The sequence below is a fragment of the Schistocerca americana genome, chromosome 2 (assembly GCF_021461395.2).
Source record: "Schistocerca americana isolate TAMUIC-IGC-003095 chromosome 2, iqSchAmer2.1, whole genome shotgun sequence".
In the NCBI taxonomy this organism is placed as follows: Eukaryota; Metazoa; Arthropoda; class Insecta; order Orthoptera; family Acrididae; genus Schistocerca; species Schistocerca americana.
Window position 1 is genome coordinate 962,292,431 of NC_060120.1, and position 26,350 is coordinate 962,318,780.

The following is a 26,350-nucleotide window of genomic DNA, read 5'->3' on the forward strand; positions in this document are numbered from 1 at the left end:
GAATGTTTCCTGAAAGTTTAGCCATATCTTTTTGTAACACCCTGTATATTTTTGCGAGATGGAATTGACACTTGGATACACGAAGCCAAGTGAGCCTCCAGAGTGTTCAAATATGTTTGCGTCACATATTCCTAAGAAAGGTAAAAACCGTTTTTAGTTGTATCCAGTCTCTACCATAATGACACTGTTCACGATGAGATGGGCAAAGCAGATATGGTAAGTGTATACTACAAGATGAAAGGAAATATAGACATATGTGACAAGCTGCATGCTGTTTACAATTGTGCAAGACACACTCTCCAATGACCTATGGTCATATTTTATTTCCTACTGACAGTTGAAGGTAACCTATGAGCTCTTCAGTAATTCATGCTGTTAATAACACAGACAGCTGCACTCAACGAAGAGATTTGCTGCACTTCTTGTCTTATCAGTTTGTTTCGCAAGCGCCAGTTCAAGCTGCCATTAAAATTTACACATACTAAATTATATATTCACAATATCTTGTTGATTTTTAATCATAAATCTATGTTTATCTAGATACGGACTGACAGTCTACAGTGATTACTAATAGCACACAAAAAATGGTGTGATTATTGCAGGGTTAATCCTGCTGAAATAAGTCATTGGTTAATTAAGTTATCTAGAAGTGATGCCTCCACACTTGTAGTTTCAACTGACATACATACAAAGGAAAAGTACTGTACTACTATTTTTCTCATCAAAAATTATTTCCGTCAACAGGACAAAAGCCGGGTTAACCGGAGTATTCCATTTAGTCTTTGTAGGTACTCCTACAGATGAATCTGGGCCGGCAGAATATTGCCTCAACAGAAGAGGTAAGCCGAAGCTTTTTTTTTTTTGTTTTTTTAATCCAAACTCTCTTACCATCATGATCTACCAATGTCCATCCAAAACATTTTGAAATATGTGCTACACACATTAGATGCTTTACTTACAAGATTATCTGGATACATTTTCAGTTAACTTCATCACAATACGTTGGCACATTAATAATTTGGTTGCCATGGCAATGAATATTAACAGTGATATTTCTCTTACTCACTTTACCCAACTTGATACAAGACCACATGCTAATTTTTTAAATTTATTATTCTAGGCACTGCGTAAGATTTTTCAGTCAATCTTACACTGGGGACTGATGACCTTTCCAAACTTCCTTGAACTATCACTCTTCTTCCCTGATGAAGACACTAATACTCCCAAAAGTTAACTTTTTTTTTTACTTTTAAGTCTTTGTTTAACTACTTATAATTGCACCTTATGAAGGTATGTACTGACCAGCGATTCTCTCTCCTTGTAAACAAGACCCCTGGAGTAGACATTCTCCTAGAATTATTGAGTTCCTAGTGAGAGTCAGCCATGACGAAACTATTCCACCTGGCATGAAAGATGTACAAGACACGCAAAATACCATCAGATTTCCAAATGCACGTAATAATTCCAATTCCAAAGAAAGCAGGTGTGAATATTAATGAACTATCAGTTTAATTGGTCATGGTTGCACAATACTAACAAACTATTTACAGAACAATGGCAACACTGGTGAAATCAGACCTGGAGATGAAAGTTTGGAAATGTAATAACACGAGGCAACAGCAACCCTATGACTTAGCTTGGAGATAGGTGGAAGCAAGGCAAACTTATGTTTACAGCAATGCAGATTTACAGAAATGTTTTGCAGTGTTGAGTGCAATTCACTCTTCAAGCATAGGTAAAATACTGCAAATGAATGGTTACCTACAACTTTACATAAACCAGCTTGTCATTAAAAGAGCTGAAGGATATTGGAAACCAAGAAGAAAGTTGTGGAGGGAATTAAAGTTCAAAGAAAAGAAACAAAAGCTGGAGTTTGCAGAAGACACACTAATTCTGTCAGCAATGGTAAAGGACTTGGAAGAGAAGTTGAATGGAATTGATTCATAAGAAGTTGTTAACATTAATATCAGCGTAAGTAAAATACGGGTAATGGACTGTAGTCGAATTAAATCACGCATGGCTGAAGGAACAAGTTTTATTATTTGACAGACGGGATACAAAATACAATCTGACATTAACTACAAAAGTGTAGAAACATCTGTTAACATCAAATATTAATTTAAATGTTATGAGGTCTTTTCTGAAGTTGGAAGTCTAGATTTTAGTATTATACAGAAGTGAAAGTGGACCACAAAACAGTTCAGACACAAAGAGAATAGAAGCTTCTGAAGTGTGGCACTACTGGGACTGCTGAAGATCAGATCAGATAACTAGTGAGGAGGTGGTGAATTGAATTCAGGAAAAAAATTGTGTAACAACTTTAGTAAAAGAAGGTATCAATTAAGAGGACACATCCTGAGACAGCAAAGAATTGTCAATTTCATAATGGAGGGAAGTGTGAAACGTAAAACTGTAGAGGAAGACAACTGTAAGCAGATTCATATGGATGTAGCTGGCATAGGTTGCGCAGCGTTGGAGAAGCTATATTAGCATAGAGAGCTGCATCAAACCAGTTTCTAGACCAAAGATCATTACAACACTTCACTTATCTACTGGTATTGGGTCCACTGACCTCAACAAAGCTTGGCACAGTTTAATGGCATCATTCAAGAGTGACAAAAGAGTTGCGCATTATATGTGACAACAAACATTACCTTAGTATTGTGGAAATAAAACAGTAATGCTCAATGAAAGTGGATTCTGGTTCATTACTAGTTCCAAAAGAAAATATTCTGAATTTTGGGATAGTAAAATATGTTCCCATGAACATTACAATGATGGCTGCTGTATGATCAAGTTCAGAAAATGTGCCACTACTAGGAAAAATTCATCTGAAAGAGCTACAATTATGCTACATCCCCCAAAAAATTCATCTCTGTACTAGATTGCACCCACCATGGCTTTACTCAGATCTATTACTATCCACATACAGGTGGGGTACAGAAGCCATTGGCCCAATTTGTTTTCCACTAATCAGAAAACATCCCCAGTGCACCATAAATAAACTAAAATTTTATCATTTCTCTACAACTTTATCGTATATAATTAGAAATTTTAAAACTAAAGAAATCGATGAAATGTATGAGGAGATAAAAGAAATTATTCAAATAGTGAAGGGAGACGAAAATTTAATAGTCATGGGTGACTGGAATTCAAGCGTAGGAAAAGGAAGAGAAGGAAACATAGTAGGTGAATATGGATTGGGGCTAAGAAATGAAACAGGAAGCCGTCTGGTAGAATTTTGCACAGAGCATAACTTAATCATAGCTAACACTTGGTTTAAGAATCATGAAAGAAGGTTGTATACATGGAAGAACACTGGAGATACTAAAAGGTATCAGATAGATTATATAATGGTAAGACAGAGATTTAGGAACCAGGTTTTAAATTGTAAGACATTTCAAGGGGCAGATGTGGACTCTGACCACAATCTATTGGTTATGAACTATAGATTAAAACTGAAGAAATTGCAAAAAGGTGGGCATTTAAGGAGGTGGGACCTGGATAAACTGAAAGAACCAGAGGTTGTACAGAGTTTCAGGGAGAGCATAAGGGAACAACTGACAGGAATGGGGGAAAGAAATACAGTAGAAGAAGAATGGGTAACTTTGAGGGATGAAATAGTGAAAGCAGGAGAGGATCAAATAGGTAAAAAGACGAGGGCTAGTAGAAACCCTTGGGTAACAGAAGAGATATTGAATTTAATTGATGAAAGGAGAAAATATAAAAATGCAGTAAATGAAGCAGGCAAAAAGGAATACAAACGTCTCAAAAATGAGATCGACAGGGAGTGCAAAATGGCTAAGCAGGGATGGCTAGAGGACAAATGTAAGGATGTAGAGGCTTATCTCACTAGGGGTAAGATAGATACTGCGTATAGGAAAATTAAAGAGACCTTTGGAGAAAGGAGAACCACTTGTATGAATATCAAGAGCTTTGATGGAAACCCAGTTCTAAGCAAAGAAGGGAAAGCAAAAAGGTGGAAGGAGCATATAGAGGGACTATACTTGACGACAATATTATGGAAATGGAAGAGGATGTAGATGAAGATGAAATGGGAGATATGATACTGCGTGAAGAGTTTGACAGAGCACTGAAAGACCTAAGTCGAAACAAGGCCCCTGGAGTAGACAACATTCCATTAGAACTACTGACGGCCTTGGGAGAGCCAGTCCTGACAAAACTCTACCATCTGGTGAGCAAGATGTATGAGACAGGCGAAATACCCTCAGACTTCAAGAAGAATATAATAATTCCAATCCCAAAGAAAGCTGGTGTTGACAGATGTGAAAATTACCGAACTATCAGTTTAATAAGTCACAGCTGCAAAATACTAACGTGAATTCTTTACAGACGAATGGAAAAACTGATAGAAGCCGACCTCGGGGAAGATCAGTTTGGATTCCGTAGAAATGTTGGAACACATGAGGTAATACTGACCCTACGACGTATCTTAGAAGAAAGATTAAGGAAAGGCAAACATACGTTTCTAGCATTTGTAGACTTAGAGAAAGCTTTTGACAATGTTGACTGGAACACTCTCTTTCAAATTCTAAAGGTGGCAGGGGTAAAATTCAGGGAGCGAAAGGCTATTTACAATTTGTACAGAAACCAGATGGCAGTTATAAGAGTCGAGGGGTATGAAAGGGAAGCAGAGGTTAGGAAGGGAGTGAGACAGGGTTGTAGCCTATCCCCGATGTTATTCAATCTGTATATTAAGCAAGCAATAAAGGAAACAAAAGAAAAGTTCGGAGTAGGAATTAAAATCCATGGAGAAGGAATAAAAGAGGTTCGCTGATGACATTGTAATTCTGTCAGAGACAGCAAAGGACTTGGAAGAGCAGTTGAACGGAATGGACAGTGTCTTGAAAGGTGGATATAAGATGAACATCAACAAAAGCAAAACTAGGATAATGGAATGTAGTCGAATTAAGTCGGGTGATGCTGAGGGAATTAGATTCGGAAATGAGGCACTTAAAATAGTAAAGGAGTTTTGCTATTTGGGGAGCAAAATAACTGATGATGGTCGAAGTAGAGAGGATATAAAAAGTAGACTGGCAATGGCAAGGAAAGCGTTTCTGAAGAAGAGAAATTTGTTAACATCGAGTATAGATTTAAGTGTCAGGAAGTTGTTTCTGTAAGTATTTGTATGGAGTGTAGCCATGTATGGAAGTGAAACGTGGACGATAAATAGTTCAGACAAGAAGAGAATAGAAGCTTTCGAAATGTGGTGCTACAGAAGAATGCTGAAGATTAGATGGGTAGACCACATAACTAATGAGGAGGTATTGAATAGAATTGGGGAGAAGAGAAGCTTGTAGCACAACTTGACTAGAAGAAGGGATCGGTTGGTAGGACATGTTCTGAGACATGGAGGGATCACCAATTTAGTATTGGAGGGCAGTGTGGAGGGTAAAAATCGTAGAGGGAGACCAAGAGATGAATACACTAAGCAGATTCAGAAGGATATAGGCTGCAGTAGTTACTGGGAGATGAAGAAGCTTGCACAGGATAGAGTAGCATGGAGAGCTGCATCAAACCAGTCTCAGGACTGAAGACCACCACAACAACAACAACAACAACACATACTAACAAGTTCAGAAATCACCCATCTAGCTTTTATTTTAACTTTGCACATAACTGGTTCATAATACATCTGCACACCACCATCATGGGATTCCCAGAGGATTGAAAGATCTTTCCTGCACTGATGAGTCAGAGGACAAGGTGGGACTCCCAATAGCAGGTTATGAGCACATCCAGAATGACATGAGGCAATGTGTCCCTTTGCCAATTTAACACCTTTAGGCAGAAGGTAGAAGTTTTCTCGCACAAGGGATGTTTGCATATGATCAAATTGGGCTTGTTATGTCTGAAATCATCTCTCAGTGAATGATAAGGAACCGATTGCTCAATCATATGGATATACATTTTTCCACCTAATGCATTTCACATGTGTCCTTCAATCTTACCTCAGGCAATGCCTCATCCAGTCACTTTCAAAATGCCCCAGAATAATTTGAGGAACACTTTATGGATTTGACACTGACTGCCTGTGGCATTTTTTCAGTCCTGTTGAACAAATCTCTGATTCCACTTAATGAAATGTACCGTATTTATTCGAATCTAAGCCGCACTCGAATCTAAGCCGCACCTGAAAAATGAGACTGGAAATCAAGGAAAAAAAATTTTCCCGAATCTAAGCCACACCTGAAATTCGAGACTCAAAATTCAAGGAGAGAGAAAAGTTTTGGACCGCACCTCCAAATCGAAACAAAGTTGGTCCATTGTAACATGAGACACAATTTAGGTCGAATGGACTAAGATACAGCTACAGTAGTTTGGTTCGAGTCGTAAGCTTAACAGTTAAGATTTACCAAGTAGCCATTGCTATGTGTCAGGCGTTCCGTACGTATTTATATGTGCTTTGTCTGGTTTGAATCGATTGCTTATTTTGCTTTGATCTGATAAGTGCCGTTATCTTTGTTATACGTGTTTACGTCACTCTAAACTGAAAATGCATTATTGTATTGTGTCATGCATTGTTTGTCGTATTCTGATAATGTGTGTTTACGACCTGTCGCCGCTCGCGGCATGGCTTGCTTTTGAGCGCGCTACCGCGGCTGAACAATAAAAAAAAGGGAGGAATTGTCTCATAAGCGAAACAATGGCAAGAGACTGCTATTTGTTGTTACTTACACTGCTTTCTTTGATAATGATCAACAAGAACCAAATAATAGACTGCTTATGACAGAAGATGTTCTGAACGAGAGTTTAGTGAAAAATTTTCTCTGTTTGAAAATCTTTGCGGACACCTCTCTAGTACATTACATTACATTCTGCACAGAAATTGAGTGTCATCTTAGATTTAAAAATCTAGTCAGTTGCCATGCTTCGTTTCAGACTGTATCACTATTCAACATAAGAATAATACGAATATAAACATGACATGATATGTATATTCTTCCGCGTTTGCTATTGTCTCACTCTAGTTTTGTAGATTATTAGGCATGCAGGATTTAAATGAGACAGCAGCAAACACGAAAGAATATATGGCATAATGTTTACATTCTTCTACCTTTTATTTTAATTTATTTACTGACGCAGAGGTTTTGGCGTCAGTATTTATCTTTGTGCCTGCAAAGCATGCCTGTGTAGCGTTGCATATATTCGACGGCAGAAGTTACTTGTGGCGGCACCTACCAACATTTTTCAGAACTTCCGTTTACTTTGCACTCGATTCTAAGCTGCAGGCAGTTTTTTGGATTACAAAAACTGGAAAAAAAGTGCGGCTTGGATTCGAGTAAATACGGTACATGCCACAGAGCCAGCTCTGACCATTCTCCTTGAATTGTGGTTGAGTGATTATGGATCAGGATGGTCCCAACAGTTTTGTGGATTCCTGCGAGTTTATGATATATCCCTACTGAGATCAGGACAAACATTCTGCAATGTAGTTGGACAGGTAATAAAAAATCTACTCACCAACATGCAGAAGCAGAAAACACATATAAAAATGCAGAAATGTACAAGCATTCTGGGCCCGTGGCTCCTTGTCCTGCAGAAAGGTTGCTGGGTAAGGAATAGGGGTGAAGGAGGTTTAAGAAATGGGGAGAGTTTGGAAAATTTGCCCAGGACCCCAGGTCGGAGGAGACTGACCAGGTGAGATGAAGAGGAAAGACTTCAGAACCAGTCTTTCCGTCTCATCCCATCCAGTAAGGGTTCCCTGACCCCAGGTTATGGGCAACTTTTTGGAACTCTCACCATTTTTTAAACCTCACCCATCCTTTCCTTCACCCCTCTTCCTTTCCCTTCAAACCTTCTGCCAGAAGGAGTAACGGGGTTGGAAAGTTTGCAAATTTATATACATTTATATGTGTGTTCTGCTGCCACCGCTTGGTGGGTAGACTTTTATCTCTCCAATTACATTGACTTTTCAAAAATTTATTACTTTCCTTGATAAATTCTGCAAAGTAGATAGCTCTAATTCAGTGTGTGTGTGTGTGTGTGTGTGTGTGTGTGTGTGTGTGTGTGTATGTGTGTGTGTGTCAATGTTCTTTGTTTACCTTATCTAATGGTTAAAATCGCAGGTAAACTTCTTACCTTGTCATTCCTTTCACAGAGGAACTTCAACCTCTGAGCCTTTTTATGCATAAAGACACCATCCAGGTGACCAGTTTCAACACTTCTAATTTCTATTGCTTTATTTCCCCAGCCCATTATTTGGCCAGTTCCTATATATGCAACAGATGTAGGCATCTCTCCCCACTGCAACACAATGTTCTTGGACACCTGAAAATTTAGAACATTGGAAATAAACAAACAAATTATACAGATGATGTACATGCAAGTGTCTGTGCCTGCTAAAAAGGAGTATGAAATTACTGCTAATTAATTTTTTTCAAGCAATCAAATTTTGTGCAGGCATAAGAAAATAAGCTACATTAAAAACTTTAACTTCAGTGTCTTTTAATTTCTCTGGTTTTTAACTTGACAGGTGTGAGTAAGAACAATATGAAACACAATGGATTCTAGAACCATGTCATGAAATGAAACAGGCAACACTGTTCTTGTTGCTTGCTACACAAAGAAACACAAAACCATGGCTTGAATGTAAGTAATGCTTAGCAAGTACTTGTGTGTTACTGAAAATGAGTGAATGAGTTTTGTGCGTGGCTAAAAAAAGTTTAATACAGAAATAATGCACAGTCCTCAATAACTCTTGATACTTCCAAATATTGGTTCCACTGGTATATAAAAGGGTTGGTGTAAGCCCCTATAAATGTATCATGGTGGTGTGCTTCATATCTGTCTCAGCTGTGACTGTAGACTTCTTTACTAATTCAAACAGACTCAACTGCTGGCTTCCTCTGGAACTATTCTGAGTCACACACATCCTTCGCACTGCACTAATCAGACAATCAGTAACCTTCACTTCATATAACTGAAATATCTGGAAAGTAATTATTCAGAAATCAGCACTAAATACATGTCTAACAAAGGGCATCCCTGAGAGCTTACTGCATCACATTTATGAACTTCAATGAAAACTATGCTAACAGAAATTCCTTAGTGGACTATGTAACAACCCTTAACACCAACTTCTCTAAATTAGACAGATGGGAATTGTTCTTTTAACACACCCTTTAATCCTGTAATCCTCCTGGTCTCAAATTCCACCAGCCACTGTCCCATACCCACCTCAACCTCTGTCCCTATGACTCCCAGTTCCCTCACTCTGCACTCACACCCTCCTTTCTGCAGTGTCCTCTCTTTCTCCATTTTCTCTATCCCTTCCCATGCATATGTGCCCATGTATCAGGCACCTTTCTGTACTAAAGTTAGCCTCCAAAAGTCTTTGTAGAGATTGTGAATCAACTGTCAAAAAAATACCAAATTTTTTTGAAGGATACTGTAGAGCATCAAATAGAATTGTTACTACAGTAAAAGCTCATTAATCTGACATCTGACAGTCCGGTACGTTTAATAATCCAGCACCGTTTCATATATTCAATGTTTCACAGGCGTTCAGTGGAATTCAATCATACTTGGCCGTGGTCAAGAATTTCAAGTCATGTAGTCAGTTATTTGTCAGACAGCTTTTTTCATGCACCAATTATATACACTGTTTAAAAATGGTGTTTTAAAGTTTACTCATGATTAGTGATGTTCTATGTTGCAATTACAGTAGTGATGTGTATTACGGAAATGTTTTTTCAATCAAGTATCTATCAAAATAAAGTGGAAGTGAAATGTAAACATGTTATGCTTACAATAAAAGACCTTGCGTCATTAATTGGATTGAGAAAGTTGAGAAAAGTTTGCCTTACAGACAGTTGCAGTAAAGAGACACTGAATCACAATAAACATTAAAAAGGCTAATTTAGATCAGTTGGATGAAATTTTATACAAGTGGTTCTGTACCAAAAGGCCTGAAGGAAAACTTGTCACTGGGTCTATGATTACCGAAAAACATGAACAGTTCTGTGATGACTCGGGGTTGTCAGAATTTGAGTATGTATTTTCTTACAGTTGGCTTTGCCAATTCAAAACTCATTATGGAATATAGAAAGCCGACATAGCTGGGAAGTTACGAATGGAGGACCAAAATGCAGCTGAAGAATACAAAGAAACTTTGTGAAATTTGATTAAACAGTATTACTTAACTGCTAGTCAAATCTACAATGCCTATGAAACGGGACTACTTTGGTATTGTTCGCGTGGTTCAACTATGGCATCTAAAGATGAAAAGTGTGCAAAGGCTTTTTAAAAGAAACAAGGACAGGTTATAAGTTTTGTCACATTCAAATGTCTCAGGTGATGACAAGTAGACTGCTTATGTTATTTGCAAGTACAAGAAGCCAAGACAGGGTGTTTACATGGACAAGGAAAAAAAATTCCCGGATTTTTCCTGTTTAAAAAATATACTTTTTCCCAGGCGAAAATACACTTTTTCCATGCTAAGTGACAGAAGGTTTTCAGTAAATTTTTCCTTTGTAGCTGTAAAACTTATCAATCCTTTGAATGGTTAACGTTTTATACTGCCATAGAACTTCCTGGGGAAAAAAAGGAAGAGAAGTTTTAGAAAGACTTTCGATGAAAAAAAAGGAGAGAATTTTGGAAAGATCTTTGATGTGCAGCAACATATATGCTGCATATTTTCATGTTACGAAAGTATAAACTCGAATTGCCCTTAAACACAGCACATTAGTTTCTGGAGTCAGCCAATAATAAGATCACTGATACGTAGTACAAACACACAAAGAGGAAAAGTTAATGGATTAGATTAATATACAAAGTATAGCTACAAAAAAAGCTAAGCTTTCACATATAATATTGGTCTCGAAGATTAATAAGCTACAAGAGAAGCTAACCTTTCACATGTAATATTGATCTTTATTTGGATGTGTTATACTTTAAGATACCTCACAGAAATATGTCAGTAACTTTAAAAAAATGACATAAATGTCTGGTCTTCTTGGCTCAAAATTCTTGTAAGTGGCTGGTCCTCAAAGTGTTCACTTTTAAATGCTCTGGGATTTAAGAAATTCGTCCCACTTTCTCACATGTAACATGATTCATCCTGCATAAAACAAAATTTACTTTGAAAGCAATGTTTTTCGAATTACCGTTCGCAATATTATCCCAAGTTCGATTTAGCAGTTTCTAGAGAGTGCCAGAAAACTAGAATTATTGGGCGTGCACAGCTGCAGTGGTGTAGGAAGCCCTCATGTTTGTATGTATAAAGCACTACGAGAGCTTACATTATGCCATAAAGGAAACAGGACATCAGATGATACTCCAAAAGCATCGGAATTTAGTAAATCATACTAAAATGCATAACTTGACGTAAAGTGCACATTGGTTTTTCCAGATTCGCAATGAAGTAGGTCTTATCTGGTATTAAGATTTTCAGTGTGGTTTTTGGGATGTAAATTTTCTTAGAGTACCAGTACTGTACTATCTCATATTTGGTTCTTTATTATGGCATAATGTGATACATGGCAGAAGATGAAAATGTGACTTGAAATTCAGCGAACAGTTGGAACTAGCCAATACTGTGGAACTAAACACTTTGTTTCAAATAAACTGATTGCCTCAGCGGAAAGATTAATGAAGTCAAATTTCTTTAGCAAACTGACAAAAATAACTTCATTCTTCTGCAAGGCGATTCATGCTTGACTGCTAATAACTTGGAAATAAAATATAATCAGAAAACTGAAACTAATAATATATTTAGCACTCTGTAATTATGTGAATGTATTATAATTCACTTGACAACTCCTGGCCGCAGAAATCTGTTTTGTTTTCATTTGACGTGGGAGCTGTAAACGAAAAGGAAACAGCGAAATCACTTAACGCAAACAGGAGTCAGGTAGAGACTAACCCCCTCCCCACTACAACTCAGACAATTCTGCGCGTGCCAATCTGGCAGCTAGGGCATGCGAGAAAAATTTTTCTCGTTAGCATCTAGCTGCTTGCTGCTAATGCCCATACAGCTAGTTTATTGTTACGAAGTATTAATCTTCGCCCTAAGGCCTTTGACATATTTTTGCTGTTTGCAGACGCTTGTGCAAGCACGGTGTTTTGTTGCTGTAAATAGCACATTTCCTTTGCCACTAAAGTTTTATTTTTTTCCCCTCTTGTTTATATTTTATTGCTGCAGTATCATTCTCCAGTAGCAGGATACAGTAACATTCTTTGCTAGAGAACCATTTCTTACCAGTCAAAATTACAAAAACTTAACTGAAAGCTAAAATAATGAAAAATTTCCGAAATTCCGAAAAAATTTCCGGAATTCCGAAAAAATTTCCGGGTTTTTCTCGGTTTTCTCCCGAATGAAAAAATTCCCAGGTTTTTCCCGGATTTCCCAGCTCGTATACACCCTGCAAGAGCTTTTAAAGGTGTTTTAAATTTTCCTGTAATTTATGGAGCTCATTTCAAAGCATAGATGACTTCAGAATTGTTTAAGAACTGGTTTTCCATAATTCTGTATCGTCTGTGAGAGAGAATTAAAATAAATAAATAAATTAGTTTCCTGTAACAGAGCAGGGTTGTACTGTTACTAGACAACTGTTTTGGTGTGGAATACAGTTAAGGCTGCTACTCTTCAGAAGTCTTGGCATAAACTTTGGCCAAAAGCCTATCAAGAGGAACAGACTCTACTACTCCAATAGAAAATAATGCTGTTGTGAAACTGTTAGATGTTGCTGAAAATGAAATAATAAATTTGCTGCGAAGTGAAGTTTTGGACTGGATAGACAATGACAATAAAGAAAATGTAGTCGAAGAATTATCAGACAAACTGATAGCAAAAAGAATGATAGCGCCACAATAAGAACTTCACACTAGATATTGAATCTAATAAAGCAACACAGGTTGACACACAAACTCAATACCTCACTTGCCTGGAATGAAAAAACTACCATTATTGATATATTTACACGATTTGCTGATAGCAGTAAATCAAATCAACACTGTAGAACTTGTAAATTTGTACATACATAACGAGTTTCGAAGAAAAAATTAGACAAAAACACACACACACACACACACACACACACACACACACACACAGAAATTCTGTATGTACTGTAGTACATGTACAGTGCTGTACTATAGTATACTACTCTAGTGTCCTCAACTTCACATAAAATTACATTACAGGATGTGAGCAATAAGGTTTTTCATTTGTTCTCGAAAATGTTGTTTTACACAGTATTATAAATTTTTTATCGCTTTAATGGAAACAATGACTGTATGATAAACACTCACAGGCTGGCAACCCATTGTTTAACTTGCATCTCACACTCGGAACACTTATTTTCAGATAACGCTCAGTAAGAAGACATTTTCAGTAGTCATATACTGCCAATGTCTTCAACTGTACAAGATTTTTATTCTTAAAGCACTTGAGTTCGCACAAAAAAGGATTCTGTAACTCTTAAGTGAATAGAAATATGATGATAAACTTGTCTCTTCATTTATAAATTGCCTATACAAAGAAGGTTTGATAAGTATGGTAAATTTCCATGAAAGTATGGAATATTTTTGTTGTGCCCTCATGGTTGGTAAGCCTGAGGATCATGTAAGGAATTTCAACAATGTACAGTATCTGCAGTCTGAATTCATCAGCGTGGTAACTGGAATTGAAAATGGAGAAAACTTGAGTTTTGTGCTGTTATCAAACATTTTCATTTGGGCGTTTAAACTGCTACATGAATCAAAACAGAATTGGATGAAGTTCACACAGACACAGCACCATCATTGAAGATCATTTATTTTTGGATTAATGAATTTAAATGTGGCTGGACAAGACAAATCATGCCCCAGCTGTCCAACTGAGATCACCACAAAGGAAACCATTGACAAAATTCACGAAATGATAGCACAAGACAGTAGAATAAAAATCTGAGAGACTGCTGTTGGTATCTCAACTGAGAGAAAGCATACCGTATTTACTCGAATCTAAGCCGCTCTCGAATATAAGGCGCACGTGAAAAATGAGACTTAAAATCAAGGAAAAAAAATTTTCCCGAATCTAAGCCGCACCTGAAATTTGAGACTCCAAATTCAAGGGGAGAGAAAAGTTTTAGGCTGCATCTTCGAATCAAAACAAAGTTGGTCCATTGTAATATGAGACATAATTTAGGTCAAATGAATGACGATACAGCTACAGTAGTTTGGTTCGAGTCGTTAAGCTTAGCAGTTAAGCTTTACCAGGTAGCCATTGCTATGCGTCAGGTGCTCCGTCCGTATTTATACAGGTACCCTTCCTTTTACACGTGGTTCATCTGGTTTGAATTGATTGCTTATTTTTCTTTGATCAGATAAGTGCCGTTATCTTTGTTATAGGTGTTTACGTGACTCTAAACTGAAAATGCATTATTGTATTGTGTCATGCATTGTTTGTCGTATTCTGATAATGTGTGTTTAGAACCTGTCGCCGCTCGCGGCATGGCTTGCTTTTGTGCGCGCTACCGCGGCTGAACAAGGAAAAAAAAAAAAAGGGAGGAATTGTCTCATAAGCGAAACAATGGCAAGAGACTGCTATTTGTTGTTACTTACACTGCTTTCTTTGATAATGATCAACGAGAACCAAATAATAGACTGCTTATGACAGAAGATGTTCTGAACGAGAGTTTAGTGAAAAATTTTCTCCGTTTGAAAATCTTTGCAGACGCCTCTTTAGTACATTACATTCTGCACAGAAATTGAGTGTCATCTTAGATTTAAAAATCTAGTCAGTTGCCATGCTTCGTTTCTGACTGTATCACTATTCAACATAAGAATAATACGAATATACGGATATAAACATGACATGATAAGTATATTCTTCCGCATTTGTTGTTGTCTCACTCTAGTTTCGTAGTTTATTTGGCAGACAGGATTTAAATGAGATAGCAGCAAACACGAAAGATTACATGGCAAAATGTTTATATTCGTATTATTCTTATGGTGAAGAGAATACTGCATGTGATTTACAATTCATAAAAGTTCCTATCAGCAACCATCTCTTCTCACAGTACGAAAAAATTAAGAACGTTGAGTTGGCCATATTCACAAACATCCCAAATAGTCTTGCCAGTCGGATTTTCGTAGTACATTGAAATGCTTCTGCATTCGAAGATGAACAGTACGGAATTTGTATTTACTTCGTTGGATAATGTATGAAAATGCAGTAGTCGAAACTCTGGGTGGAGAAAAAAAGCTCGTCTTCCACCTTTTTTTTAAATTTATTTACTGAAGCAGAGGTTTTGGCGCTAGTATTTATCTTTGTGCCTGCAAAGCATGCCTGTGTAGCGCTACATATATTCGATGGCAGAAGTTAGTAGTGGCGGCACCTACCAACATTTTTCAGAACTTCCGCTTACTTTGCACTCGATTCTAAGCAGCAGGCGGTTTTCTGGATAGCAAAAACCGTAAAAAAAGTGCGGCTTAGATTCGAGTAAATACGGTAATACCCTGCACTTAGAAATGGCTATGAAACCATGTGAGAGATGGCTGCCACGACTGCCCAGAGTCCACCAAAAGCGCATCTGGCGAAACATTTCAGCACAATGTTTAATCGCAATCTGCAAGACTTTTTTGTTAATTTGTGACAGTTGCTGAAGCCTGGATCCATCGTTGCACAACGGAGTCAAATTGGAAGTCAAAACAATGGGCAAAGGCTGGTGAAAGTGCACTGAAGAGGCAAAGGCTGGTGAAAGTGCACTGAAGAGGCAAAGACCATTTTGTCAGTTGGTAACGTGATGGCCACTGGCCACTGTCCGCTCTCCCCCCCCCCCCCCCCCCTCCCCCCCCGCACCACCACCAAAGGAATAATCCTCATACATTACTTTGATAAAAGCCAAACCATAACTGGATCCTAACATGCTTCACTGCTGTGGATCATTTGAAACTTGTGTTGGCTGCAAAGAGACCAAGGTTGGTGCACAAAAATGTGCTCATTCACCAGTATAATGCAGCATTCCACACATAAGCAATAACAATGGCTAAGTGCAACAGTCGGGCTTTAAATTAGTTCCTCATCACCCCATTCACCAGACTTAGCCCCAAGTAATTTTCTGTTCCTTAACTTGAAACTTTGGCTTGATGGGAAAAAATTATCATCAAATGAGGAAGTGGTAGTTGCAGTCAATGTGTATTTTGAAAAATTTGACAGAACCTATTTTTCCCATGGGATGAAAAATCTGGAGAATTGCTGGACAAAGTGCATATCCCTCAAAGGAGAATATGTTGAGAAGTAAGGTGAGTTGTTTCCAAAACAAACATTTTTTCTTGCTTTTTTACCTGACTTATCATACCAGCCTCATACCAGTAAACCGCATACTGCACACATAGCTGAAGTAATGCACCTCATGAATTCTAGGCAATGGATTTTCCGATTAAGGAGTAACATTGTGATCTGTCTGTAGGCCCAAAAAATTAACACATTTACATTGTAATTATTGTATTTCATTGTTTGAGTTCGCTATTTTTAAAGCTTGTGGAGTGTGCAGAATTACAGAATCGTATGTACTGAGTTTTAGCAAAATTATGACACTCAATTTGCCTTGAACCACATGCTAACATTTTCAAATATTTCATTAGCTGCCTTTTCAGTAAGGGGACTCGTTTTACATGTTATTCCTTATCTAGTATCATCTTTTGCAAAGCAAGTGGAAAATCATTTATGTATATGAGAAATAAGAGAGCATCAAAAACAGAACCATGTGACACGCCATAGTTGATTGTTTCCGGTACCATGTGTCTATTGTTAATTGATAAACATGAGTCTGATACATTCTGCTTTCTGTATTTCAAACACAAGTTATAAAACTATAAACTTTCTGTGTTTACTACTCCATAACCTTTTAAATTTTGCAATACCAATGTGAAAAGATTCATTTGATAAATAACTTAACGTATAACAAAGTTCTGATGAACTACATTTAATTACTCTACTACAGATATCATCACAAACATTTAAACATTTTTATGAGAACTTATCATATTCATTTTGGAATACTTTTCTTGAAAAATATAAGGTATCTGTTAATAAGATGTTTAGACCTAAATAATCTGCTATTAACAGAAAAAAGTTCTTGAAAATGTCAGTAACTTTGGTTATATCTTCGAACAGTTCATTATCCACCTTCAAAGAAGCATCTACGTTTTCCTAATTTTTTACAATATTCCAAATAGTTGTCATGTTGGTGAAGGAGCACATTTTTCTTTAACATATTACATTTTGATGCTATGATGAACTGACCTAGAATTTCAGCGCACAGTTTATGTGATTTATTGATGTCATCATTTATGTCCCTAGGTTCTTTGCAAAGTCTTCCCTTTGTTTTACATGATACTCCGATTCATTAGAAATCAAGGGCTTAGAAGCATTTAATATACCTACACAAACTGAAAACTGTTTCCCTAAGAAATTAAAGAAGCTTATGACCAGGTTACACAACACATTTAATTTTTCATTAACACTTAAGTGTATTGTGTACACATTTCCACTATGGATTTCATAAATAATTCATGAATCCCTGAATTACTCTTCCATTTATTATCCTTGTAGTTTGCCAATTATTTTTATTTATATCATGTACCTTGGTCAGCAATTCGCCATCACGACAGGTACAAAATACTTGATCAGGGAACATCCATAACTGAGGAACATATCACTAGAATAAAAAATTCTGCTTCAGCTGCCAGTAATGTCTTATTCATTGCACAACCAGTTTCAAAGCATGAAGCTTGATTTTCAGGTGCCACAAAATAATTATGGAAACATAAATGGGTGGAGGTTGGGCCAGTAAGTCATGAGATCAATTCCATGTCGTGTTGTCGACACGGGTGCTGCACTTGCTGGATGTGACCCTCCACGGCTGAGTGGCCCAACATTTCAGTTCCCATAGTTACTCGATCCTCCCCCCATGAACCATGGACCTTGCCGTTGGTGGGGAAGCTTGCGTGCCTCAGCGATACAGATAGCCGTACCATAGGTGCAAACACAACGGAGATGTATCTGTTGAGAGGCCAGACAAACATGTGGTTCCTGAAGAGGGGCAGCAGCCTTTTCAGTAGTTGCAGGGGAAACAGTCTGGATGATTGACTGATCTAGCCTTGTAACACTAAGCAAAGCAGCCTTTCCGTGCTGGTACTGTGAACAGCTGAAAGCAAGGGGAAACTACAGCCGTAATTTTTGCCGAGGGCATGTAGCTTTACTGTATGGTTAAATGATAATGGCACCCTCTTGGGTAAAATATTCTGGAGGTAAAATAGTCTCCCATTCGGATCTCCGGGCGAGGAATACTCAGGAGGACACCGTTATGAGGAGAAAGAAAACCGGCGTTCTACGGATCGGAGCATGGAATGTCAGATCCCTTAATTGGGCAGGTAGGTTTGAAAATTTAAAAAGGGAAATGGATAGGTTAAAGTTAGATATAGGGGGAATTAGTGAAGTTCGGTGGCAGGAGGAACAAGACTTCTGGTCAGGTGAATACAGGGTTACAAATACAAAATCAAATAGACGTAATGCAGGAGTAGGTTTAATAATAAATAAAAATATAGGAGTGCGGGTAAGCTACTGTGAACACCATACTGACCACATTAATAATGAATTAAAAAGTAGGAGTGCTGGTAAGCTACTACAAACAGCACAGTGAACACATTATTGTGGCCAAGATAGACACGAAGCCCATGCCTACCACAGTAGTACAAGTTTGTATGCCAACTAGCTCCACAGATGACGAAGAGATTGATGAAATGTATGATGAGATAAAAGAAATTATTCAGATAGTGAAGGGAGACGAAAATTTAATAGTAATGGGTGACTGGAATTTGATAGTAGGAAAAGGAAGAGAAGAAAATGTAGTAGGTGAATATGGAATGGGGGCAAGAAATGAAAGAGAAAGCTTCCTGGTAGAATTTTGCACAGAGCATAGCTTAATCATAGCTAACACTTGGTTCAAGAATCATAATAGAAGGTTGTACACATGGAAGAGACCTGGAGATACTCAAAGGTTTCACATAGATTATATATAATGGTAAGACAGAGATTTATGAACCAGGTTTTAAACTGTAAGACATTTCTAGGTGCAGATGTGGACTCTGACCACAATCTATTGGTTATGAACTGTAGATTAAAACTGAAGAAACTGGAAAAAGGTGGGAATTTAAGGAGATGAGATCTGGATAAACTGACAGAACCAGAGGTTGTAGAGTGTTTCAGGGAGAGCATTGGGGAATGACTGACGGGAATGGGGGAAAGAAATACAGTAGAAGAAGAATGGGTAACTTTGAGGGATGAAGTAGTGAAGGCAGCAGAGGATCAAGTACGTAAAAAGACAAGGGCTAGTAGAAATCCTTGGGTAACAGAAGAAATATTGAATTTAATTGATGAAAGAAGAAAATATAAAAATGCAGTAAATGAAGCAGGCAAAAAGGAATACAAACATCTCAAAAATGAGATCGACAGGAAGTGCAAAATGGCTAAGCAGGGATGGCTTGAGGACAAATGTACGGATGTAGAGACATATCTCACTAGGGGTAAGATAGATACTGCTTACAGGGAAATTTAAAGACACCTTTGGAGAAGAAGAGAACCACCTGTATGAATATCAAGAGCTCAGATGGAAACCCAGTTCTAATCAAAGAAGAGAAAGCAGAAAGATGGAAGGAGTATATAAAGGGTCTGAACAAGGGTGATGTACTTGAGGACAATATTATGGAAATGGAAGAGGATGTTGATGGAGATGAAATGGGAGATATGATACTGTGCGAAGAGTTTGACAAAGCACTGAAAGACCTAAGTCGAAACAAGGCCCTGGGAGTAGACAACATTCCATTAGAACTACTGATAGCCTTGGGAAAGTCAGCCCTGACAAAATTTTACCATCTGGTGAGCAAGATGTATGAGACAGGCGAAATACCCTCAGACTTCAAGAAGAATATAATAATTCCGACCCCAAAGAAAGCAGATGTTGACAGATGTGAAAATTACCGAACTATCAGTTTAATAAGCCACAGCTGCAAAATACTAACAGGAATTCTTTGCAGAAGAATGGAAAACCTGTTAGAAGCCAACCTCGGGGAAGATCAGTTTGGATTCCGTAGAAATGTTGGAACACGTGAGGTAGTACTGACTCTATGACTTATCTTAGAAAATAGATTAAGGAAAGGCAAATCTATATTTCTAGCATTTGTAGACTGAGAGAAAGCTTTTGACAATGTGGACTGGAATACTCTCTTTCAAATTCTGAAGGTGGCAGGGGCAAAATACAGGGAGCGAAAGGCTATTTACAATTTCTACAAAAATCAGATGGCAGTTATAAGAGTTGAGGGGCATGAAAGGGAAGCAGTGGTGGAAAGGGAGTGAGACAGGGTTGTAGCCTAAACCCGATGTTATTCAATCTGTTTATTGAGCAAGCAGTAAAGGAAACAAAAGAAAAATTCGAAGTAGGAATCAAAATCCAGGGAGAAGAAATAAAAACTCTGAGGTTTGCCAATGACATTGTAATTCTGTCAGAGAAAGCAAAGGACCTGGAAGGCAGCTGAACAGAATGGACAGTGTCTTGAAAGGAGGATATAAGATGATCAACAACAAAAGCAAATCGAGGATAATGGAATGTAGTCGAATTAAGTCGGGTGATGCTGAGGGTATTAGGTCAGGAAATGAGACGCTTAAAGTAGTAAATGAGTTTTGCTATTTGGGAAACAAAATAACTGATGATGGTCAAAGTAGAGAGGATATAAAATGTAGACTGGCAATGGCAAGGAAAACGTTTCTGAAGAAGAGAAATTTGTTAACATCGAGTATAGATTTAAGTGTGAGGAAGTCTTTCCTGAAACTATTTGTATGGAGTGTGGCCACGTATGGAAGTGAAACGTGGACAATAAATAGTTTGGACAAGAAGAGAATAGAAGCTTTCGAAATGTGGTGCTACAGAAGAATGCTGAAGATTAGATGGGTAGATCACATAACTAATGAGGTGGTACTGAACAGAATTGGGGAGAAGAGAAATTTGTGGCACAACTTGACTAGAAGAAGGGATTGGTTGGTAGGACATATTCTGAGGCATCAAGGGATCACCACTTTAGTATTGGAGGGCAATGCGGAGGGTAAAAATCGTAGAGGGAGACCAAGAGATGAATACACTAAGCGGCTTCACAAGGATGTAGGTTGCAGTAGGTACTGGAAGATGAAGAAGCTTGCGCAGGATAGAGTAGCATGGAGAGCTGCATCAAACCAGTCTCTGGACTGAAGACAACAACAACAACAACAACAACAACAACAACAATTACTTGATGGCACCCGAAGATAAAGTTTAGGTTTTGAAATCAGTTGTGCAATAAATAATAAATTACTGGCAACTAAAGCAGATTTTTGTATCATCCTATTAATTAATCATGATAGAAATTACACTATGACCTGGCAATATTGATGTGGCAATAAAAATGTTATAAATAGCAAACAATGGAAAATCGAGAGTGGACTACAATAATATTATGAAAAGGAAAGTTGGCACTCATCGTATAGTGGAGACGCTGACTTGCAGATGAGACACAACAAAAAGACTATCACAAATAAGCTTTCAGCCAATGTGTGTGCTTATTTTTTGTTTATTTTTGATGAAGGCCTTACTGGGCGAAAGCCTACTTGTGACAGTCTCTTTTTTGTGCCTATCTGCAACAAAGCATCTCCACTATATGCTGAGTGGCAACTTTCCTTTTCGTAATATTGTTATAAATGGCAGTGATGTGATTCCAATAACTCTTGTTGGATGTTGTATGGGGGGGAAGTCAGATAACATGGAAAGGGAAAGAACTGAAGTACAACTATGGAAAAGGTAAGCTCTAAAAAATTAAAGTTAAAACGTCAGCTTAGTATTATTCTGTTTGGAAGTTAAGAAGTTTGGTAACCCATCAACTGTTTCATGAGCAATTACAAATTGCCATACCAACACCTGCATGTGACATTACTACTACTACTACTACTACTACTACTACTACAATGAAACTTCCATCAATTCTACTTTTGAAACAAACACTTCAAAATGCCAATTATTGTAAAATTAAGTGTATCATTTTTTAAAACAATTCTTGATATATGTGGCAACAACTCATTTCCCTATACCTGATCTACAGTCACTTGATGGTATGTTGGTTGATAAGTACATCAACAGCAAATGATGTTCAGAAATACTTACTACATCTACATGCTTCGTACACTGCTGTTCATTTGCACAAATCAGATGATCACTGACATTATTTTTTTAACCGTCTAATATTTTGATGCATTAAATCTATATTTCGAGGGGGTCGAAGGGTTGTTATGTGGTCCTGTGGCTGTTTTTCCTGACTGTGTACATATACTACAGTTGTGTGCATGTAAGAAGGCAGATGCTGGGGCAATGTGCGATGGCAAAGAGTGGTGTACCATATGAAACTCCAGCCAATAGCACCAATCAGCCACATCTGTCTGCAGAGCACACTGATTTTTATGTTAGTTTGGATATGGCGAGGGTACGCAAATGCTGTAGTATTCATTGTGAGCAGAATAAAGCAAACATGACAAGTATTATGTTATGAAGCGATAACCATAATTTATCAAACATGTAAATTGTTCTAGGAAACATGAGAAGCAGAAGCAGTGGCCTGGTGTGGAGCTTATACCAGTGTTGCCAGTTACCACAGGCTGGAATATGAAGCACTGGACAGAAACAGACAGCCTACTGGTGACATTGCCTTCTTAGTTGCATCCCAATATAACGAAACACGGGACATGCATTTTTAAGAAGTCCGATGCATGCCTATCTATTCCCCCTGGCAACAGTTCACTTGGTGTACATGGCTAAGTGAGTTCCCAATGAGTCACTTGCAAAGAGAGTCAACCCTAATAGAAGACACCGGTACTCCCATGATCACTAGGAGTTGATGTTGGGCTGACAACACAAACTGTAAAAATCAAATGTTACAAAATCTAATGAAGAGAGAGACAGCCTTACCTGATTACTTGATCAGATGGATCAGTACCGACTGTATATCGCCACTACTCAATGGGCGAGATAGTTGAGGGAAGGAGTCATAGAGAAAAAGGATCATGATATTTTATAGCTGCCGAAAGAAAGATCATGGTTGGTACTGGTTTTATTGTACACAAGAGGAAAAAAACACCTTATTATGGACTTAATAGGTGGAATCAGATTATGCAAACTCAAAACCAGAGCAAAATTTTTCAACTATTGTCTCATATGTTCTCACATTCCAACCAATGAGACGAGTGAAGAAGACAAGGGCGCTTTTTATGATGAGGTAGGTGAAGTATCAACTAACACCCTAGAGGAGATGATAATTTTTGGAGATATGAATATTAAAACAGGAAAAGAATGTAAGCCTTGTAATGGAAAATACAGTCTACGTGATAATTCAAATGACAATGGGTTCAGACTTGTACATACTGCTTCCCCGAGAAATATGGTGGTGGCTAGAACAACTTCAACCAGAGAGAGACTTAAAATAACATGAAATTCTCCAGGTGGAAATATTTGTAACCAAACTGACCACCTCCTAACAGATACAAGGCAACAGTCCAATTTAATTATGTCAGAAACTATAAGGGTGCGCACATTGACCCTGAGCATTACCTTGTCATAGTAACAATCAGAATCCAAATATCTACTGCAGGGAAGATATGTGGATCTCATGGGGGGAAAAAATAAGTAGCATATTGATCAGCTCAAGGAGGTTAAGATTGCTCAAAGATTTTCAAACCTGCTCAAAGAAACCTTGGCATATGTGTCCAACAGAGAATTGAGATGTGGATGAACTCAGAAGACATCTTCACAAAAGCTGCTGACAAAGGTCTAGGAATAATACATCATGCAATATACAATGACTGGTTTGATGAAGAGTGTAGACAATGGAATGCAACAGGTAAACCACACCCAACGATCTGCAGACGACTATATAATAGCAAGATGAAAATAAATGAGGCTGCCCAAAAAGAAAACAAAAGAGCATGAAACAAAAGAACTGGAAGAAATGGAACAGATGAAAGGATTTCCAGCCTGGGACTAAATAGTGTTAGTTACAGAGATGGGTCAATTTTGAGTAGTGATGAGACAACATGTGAAAGGTGGGCTCAAAATTGGTGAATTGTTGAATGAGGCTTTAGCTGAGGACCAAGGAATCTTACCTTCTGTAGACACGCACAATTCAGTAACAGGGGAACCAGGACCAACTGCTGAGGAAGTGGAGGCAGCCATAAATAACTTTAAGAATAATAAGGCCCCAATAATGCGTCTAATACCAGTGTAAATGGTAAAAAGAACAGGAAAGGAATATGTCAAACATTCCCACAAGCTTGTAATAAAGATTTGGAAGGATGAAAGTGTCCTTGATGAATGGAATTTCAGTATCATATCCCCATCATACAAGACAGGCGATGTGATGAGGAATTTGAATATTACCTACTGCACATAAAATACAATTCTGGAATACTCATAATTTCACGCCAATGGTGTGCTGGAGCAAAATGTGGCTGGCATCCCTGTACAACGCCTATGTTCAATGTGCAGCTGCTGGAAGTTTCAGTGTTGTATGTCTGCAATGAGTAGAACATTGTGTCACACAGTTTGCAAATTCTGAGATGGCAGAGTTAGAGGATCACCAAATCTGCATTGAATTTTGAGTGAAACTCAAGGAAAACTCTACAGAAACACACCAAATGATGCAGGATGTCTATGGTGATGACTGCTTAAGCCATACTTGGTGTTACAAATGGTTCACTCAGTTTAAACATGGCTGGACAGAAGTTAAAGACGATCCTCATTCAGGATGCCATTCGACATCTCCTGATGTCGCTCATGTCAGGAACGCCAACAAAATTGTGCATGAAAATCAAAGACTGACTGTCTAAGAGAATGCAGATGAATGTAACATTTCAGTTGGATTATGTCACAAAATACTGACACAGCATCTTGGAATGCATCATGCTGCCACCAAGTTTCTCCCACGACTCATCAGTCAAGATGAGAAAGACTTTCATGTTGCAATCTGTGTAGAGCTTTTGGATCACACAAATGAGAATGTAACTGGTGATAAGACATGGGTCTATGGTTATGATGTTGAGACCAAGGTTCAGTTTTCACAATGGGTCGGGAAAGGTTCTCCAAAACCAAAAACAGATCATCAGGTCAGGTCAAATGTCAAAGCCACACTGATAGTTTTCTTTGACACTGAAAGATTGGTTCATCATCATGAACTCATCTCACAGGAACAACCTGTTAATCAATGGTACTATCAGGACATGTTGCGACGCTTGCAAGAAAATGTGAATAGGAAACACCCTGAAATACGCTGAGATAATTTTCCTATGTTAAAAATATGGTTTGGATTGCTGTTATTCTGATTGATTGTAACATTTATATAGCATTTACGGTCAATGTGCTCACAAAATATCTGTTGTTTTTATGTAATTAGAGCTTAAATATCAAGATCTGGTGACGTCACAGGTAGGAGTAAGACGAAGCTATACGTATATTATAGGAGCATTAGCCATAGTTACTAAGTACTTTTTCTGCAAATCGTTTGGCTATTTAGTGATGGAAAATGCAATTACAACTTTTAAGTAACAATAGAAAGGAATTTTGTGAACACTGATAGTGGAAGCCTTGCAAAAGTTGACGTGCATGCTCCACCCATTTCGAGCAGTGATATGCGCAACGACGAACCCTCTGCATCATCATTAAACTCTGTCGACACTGGCGGATGATGGTTGAAATGACCGCTGCATCAAGCATAAATCTAGAGATACCAGTATTTGAATGCTGGCCCTATTCCGACCCGGAAACGAGACTGGAATCTCCTACATGTTAGTCAGGGGGCCTGAAGATGGCATAGTAAATTGCTGAAACTGGTAGACAACAGTTTGGAAATTTGATGGCTCAAGGGTGTTTGATTTGACATCCTGCACCGACCAGCTGAGTCCTGCAATCATAGAGAAGAGGAGCATCAAGGTCCGAGTTCCGATTGGCACAAATTTTCAAGACTTTTTTACAGATGAATCTTATGATGAAGCCATCATCCAACAGGGGTTCCAAGATTTGTTTGGAGAAAAGTAAAGCAAGCAAGAAACAAACTGGTACTGTCCCCATTGCAACAAACCACTCTGAAGACAGAATACTTCAAATTTTTCCACACAAAAGACAACTACACATGAAATTACTCAAGAGATTAACTCATCTTGCACTTTTTTTTAAGGACAATTATTCTTACTGACATTACTGTAAGATTTATAACCTGCCACAGCAATTAAATAATGATGAATAATAAACCTCAAAGCTTGACAAGCCTGGCATTT

The 26,350-nt window shown here is 38.0% G+C and overlaps 1 protein-coding gene across 1 annotated transcript in view; it reads right to left on the bottom strand.

The window, feature by feature from the left end:
* The window catches only part of LOC124596203 (misshapen-like kinase 1), a gene marked incomplete in the record, with an annotated part of 335,677 nt that overhangs the window by 9,932 nt on the left and 299,395 nt on the right, over window positions 1–26,350 (bottom strand). Inside the window, 1 exon segment of the mRNA XM_047135251.1 lies at window positions 8,104–8,292. Within this exon segment, the coding sequence (XP_046991207.1) occupies window positions 8,104–8,292 (189 nt within the window).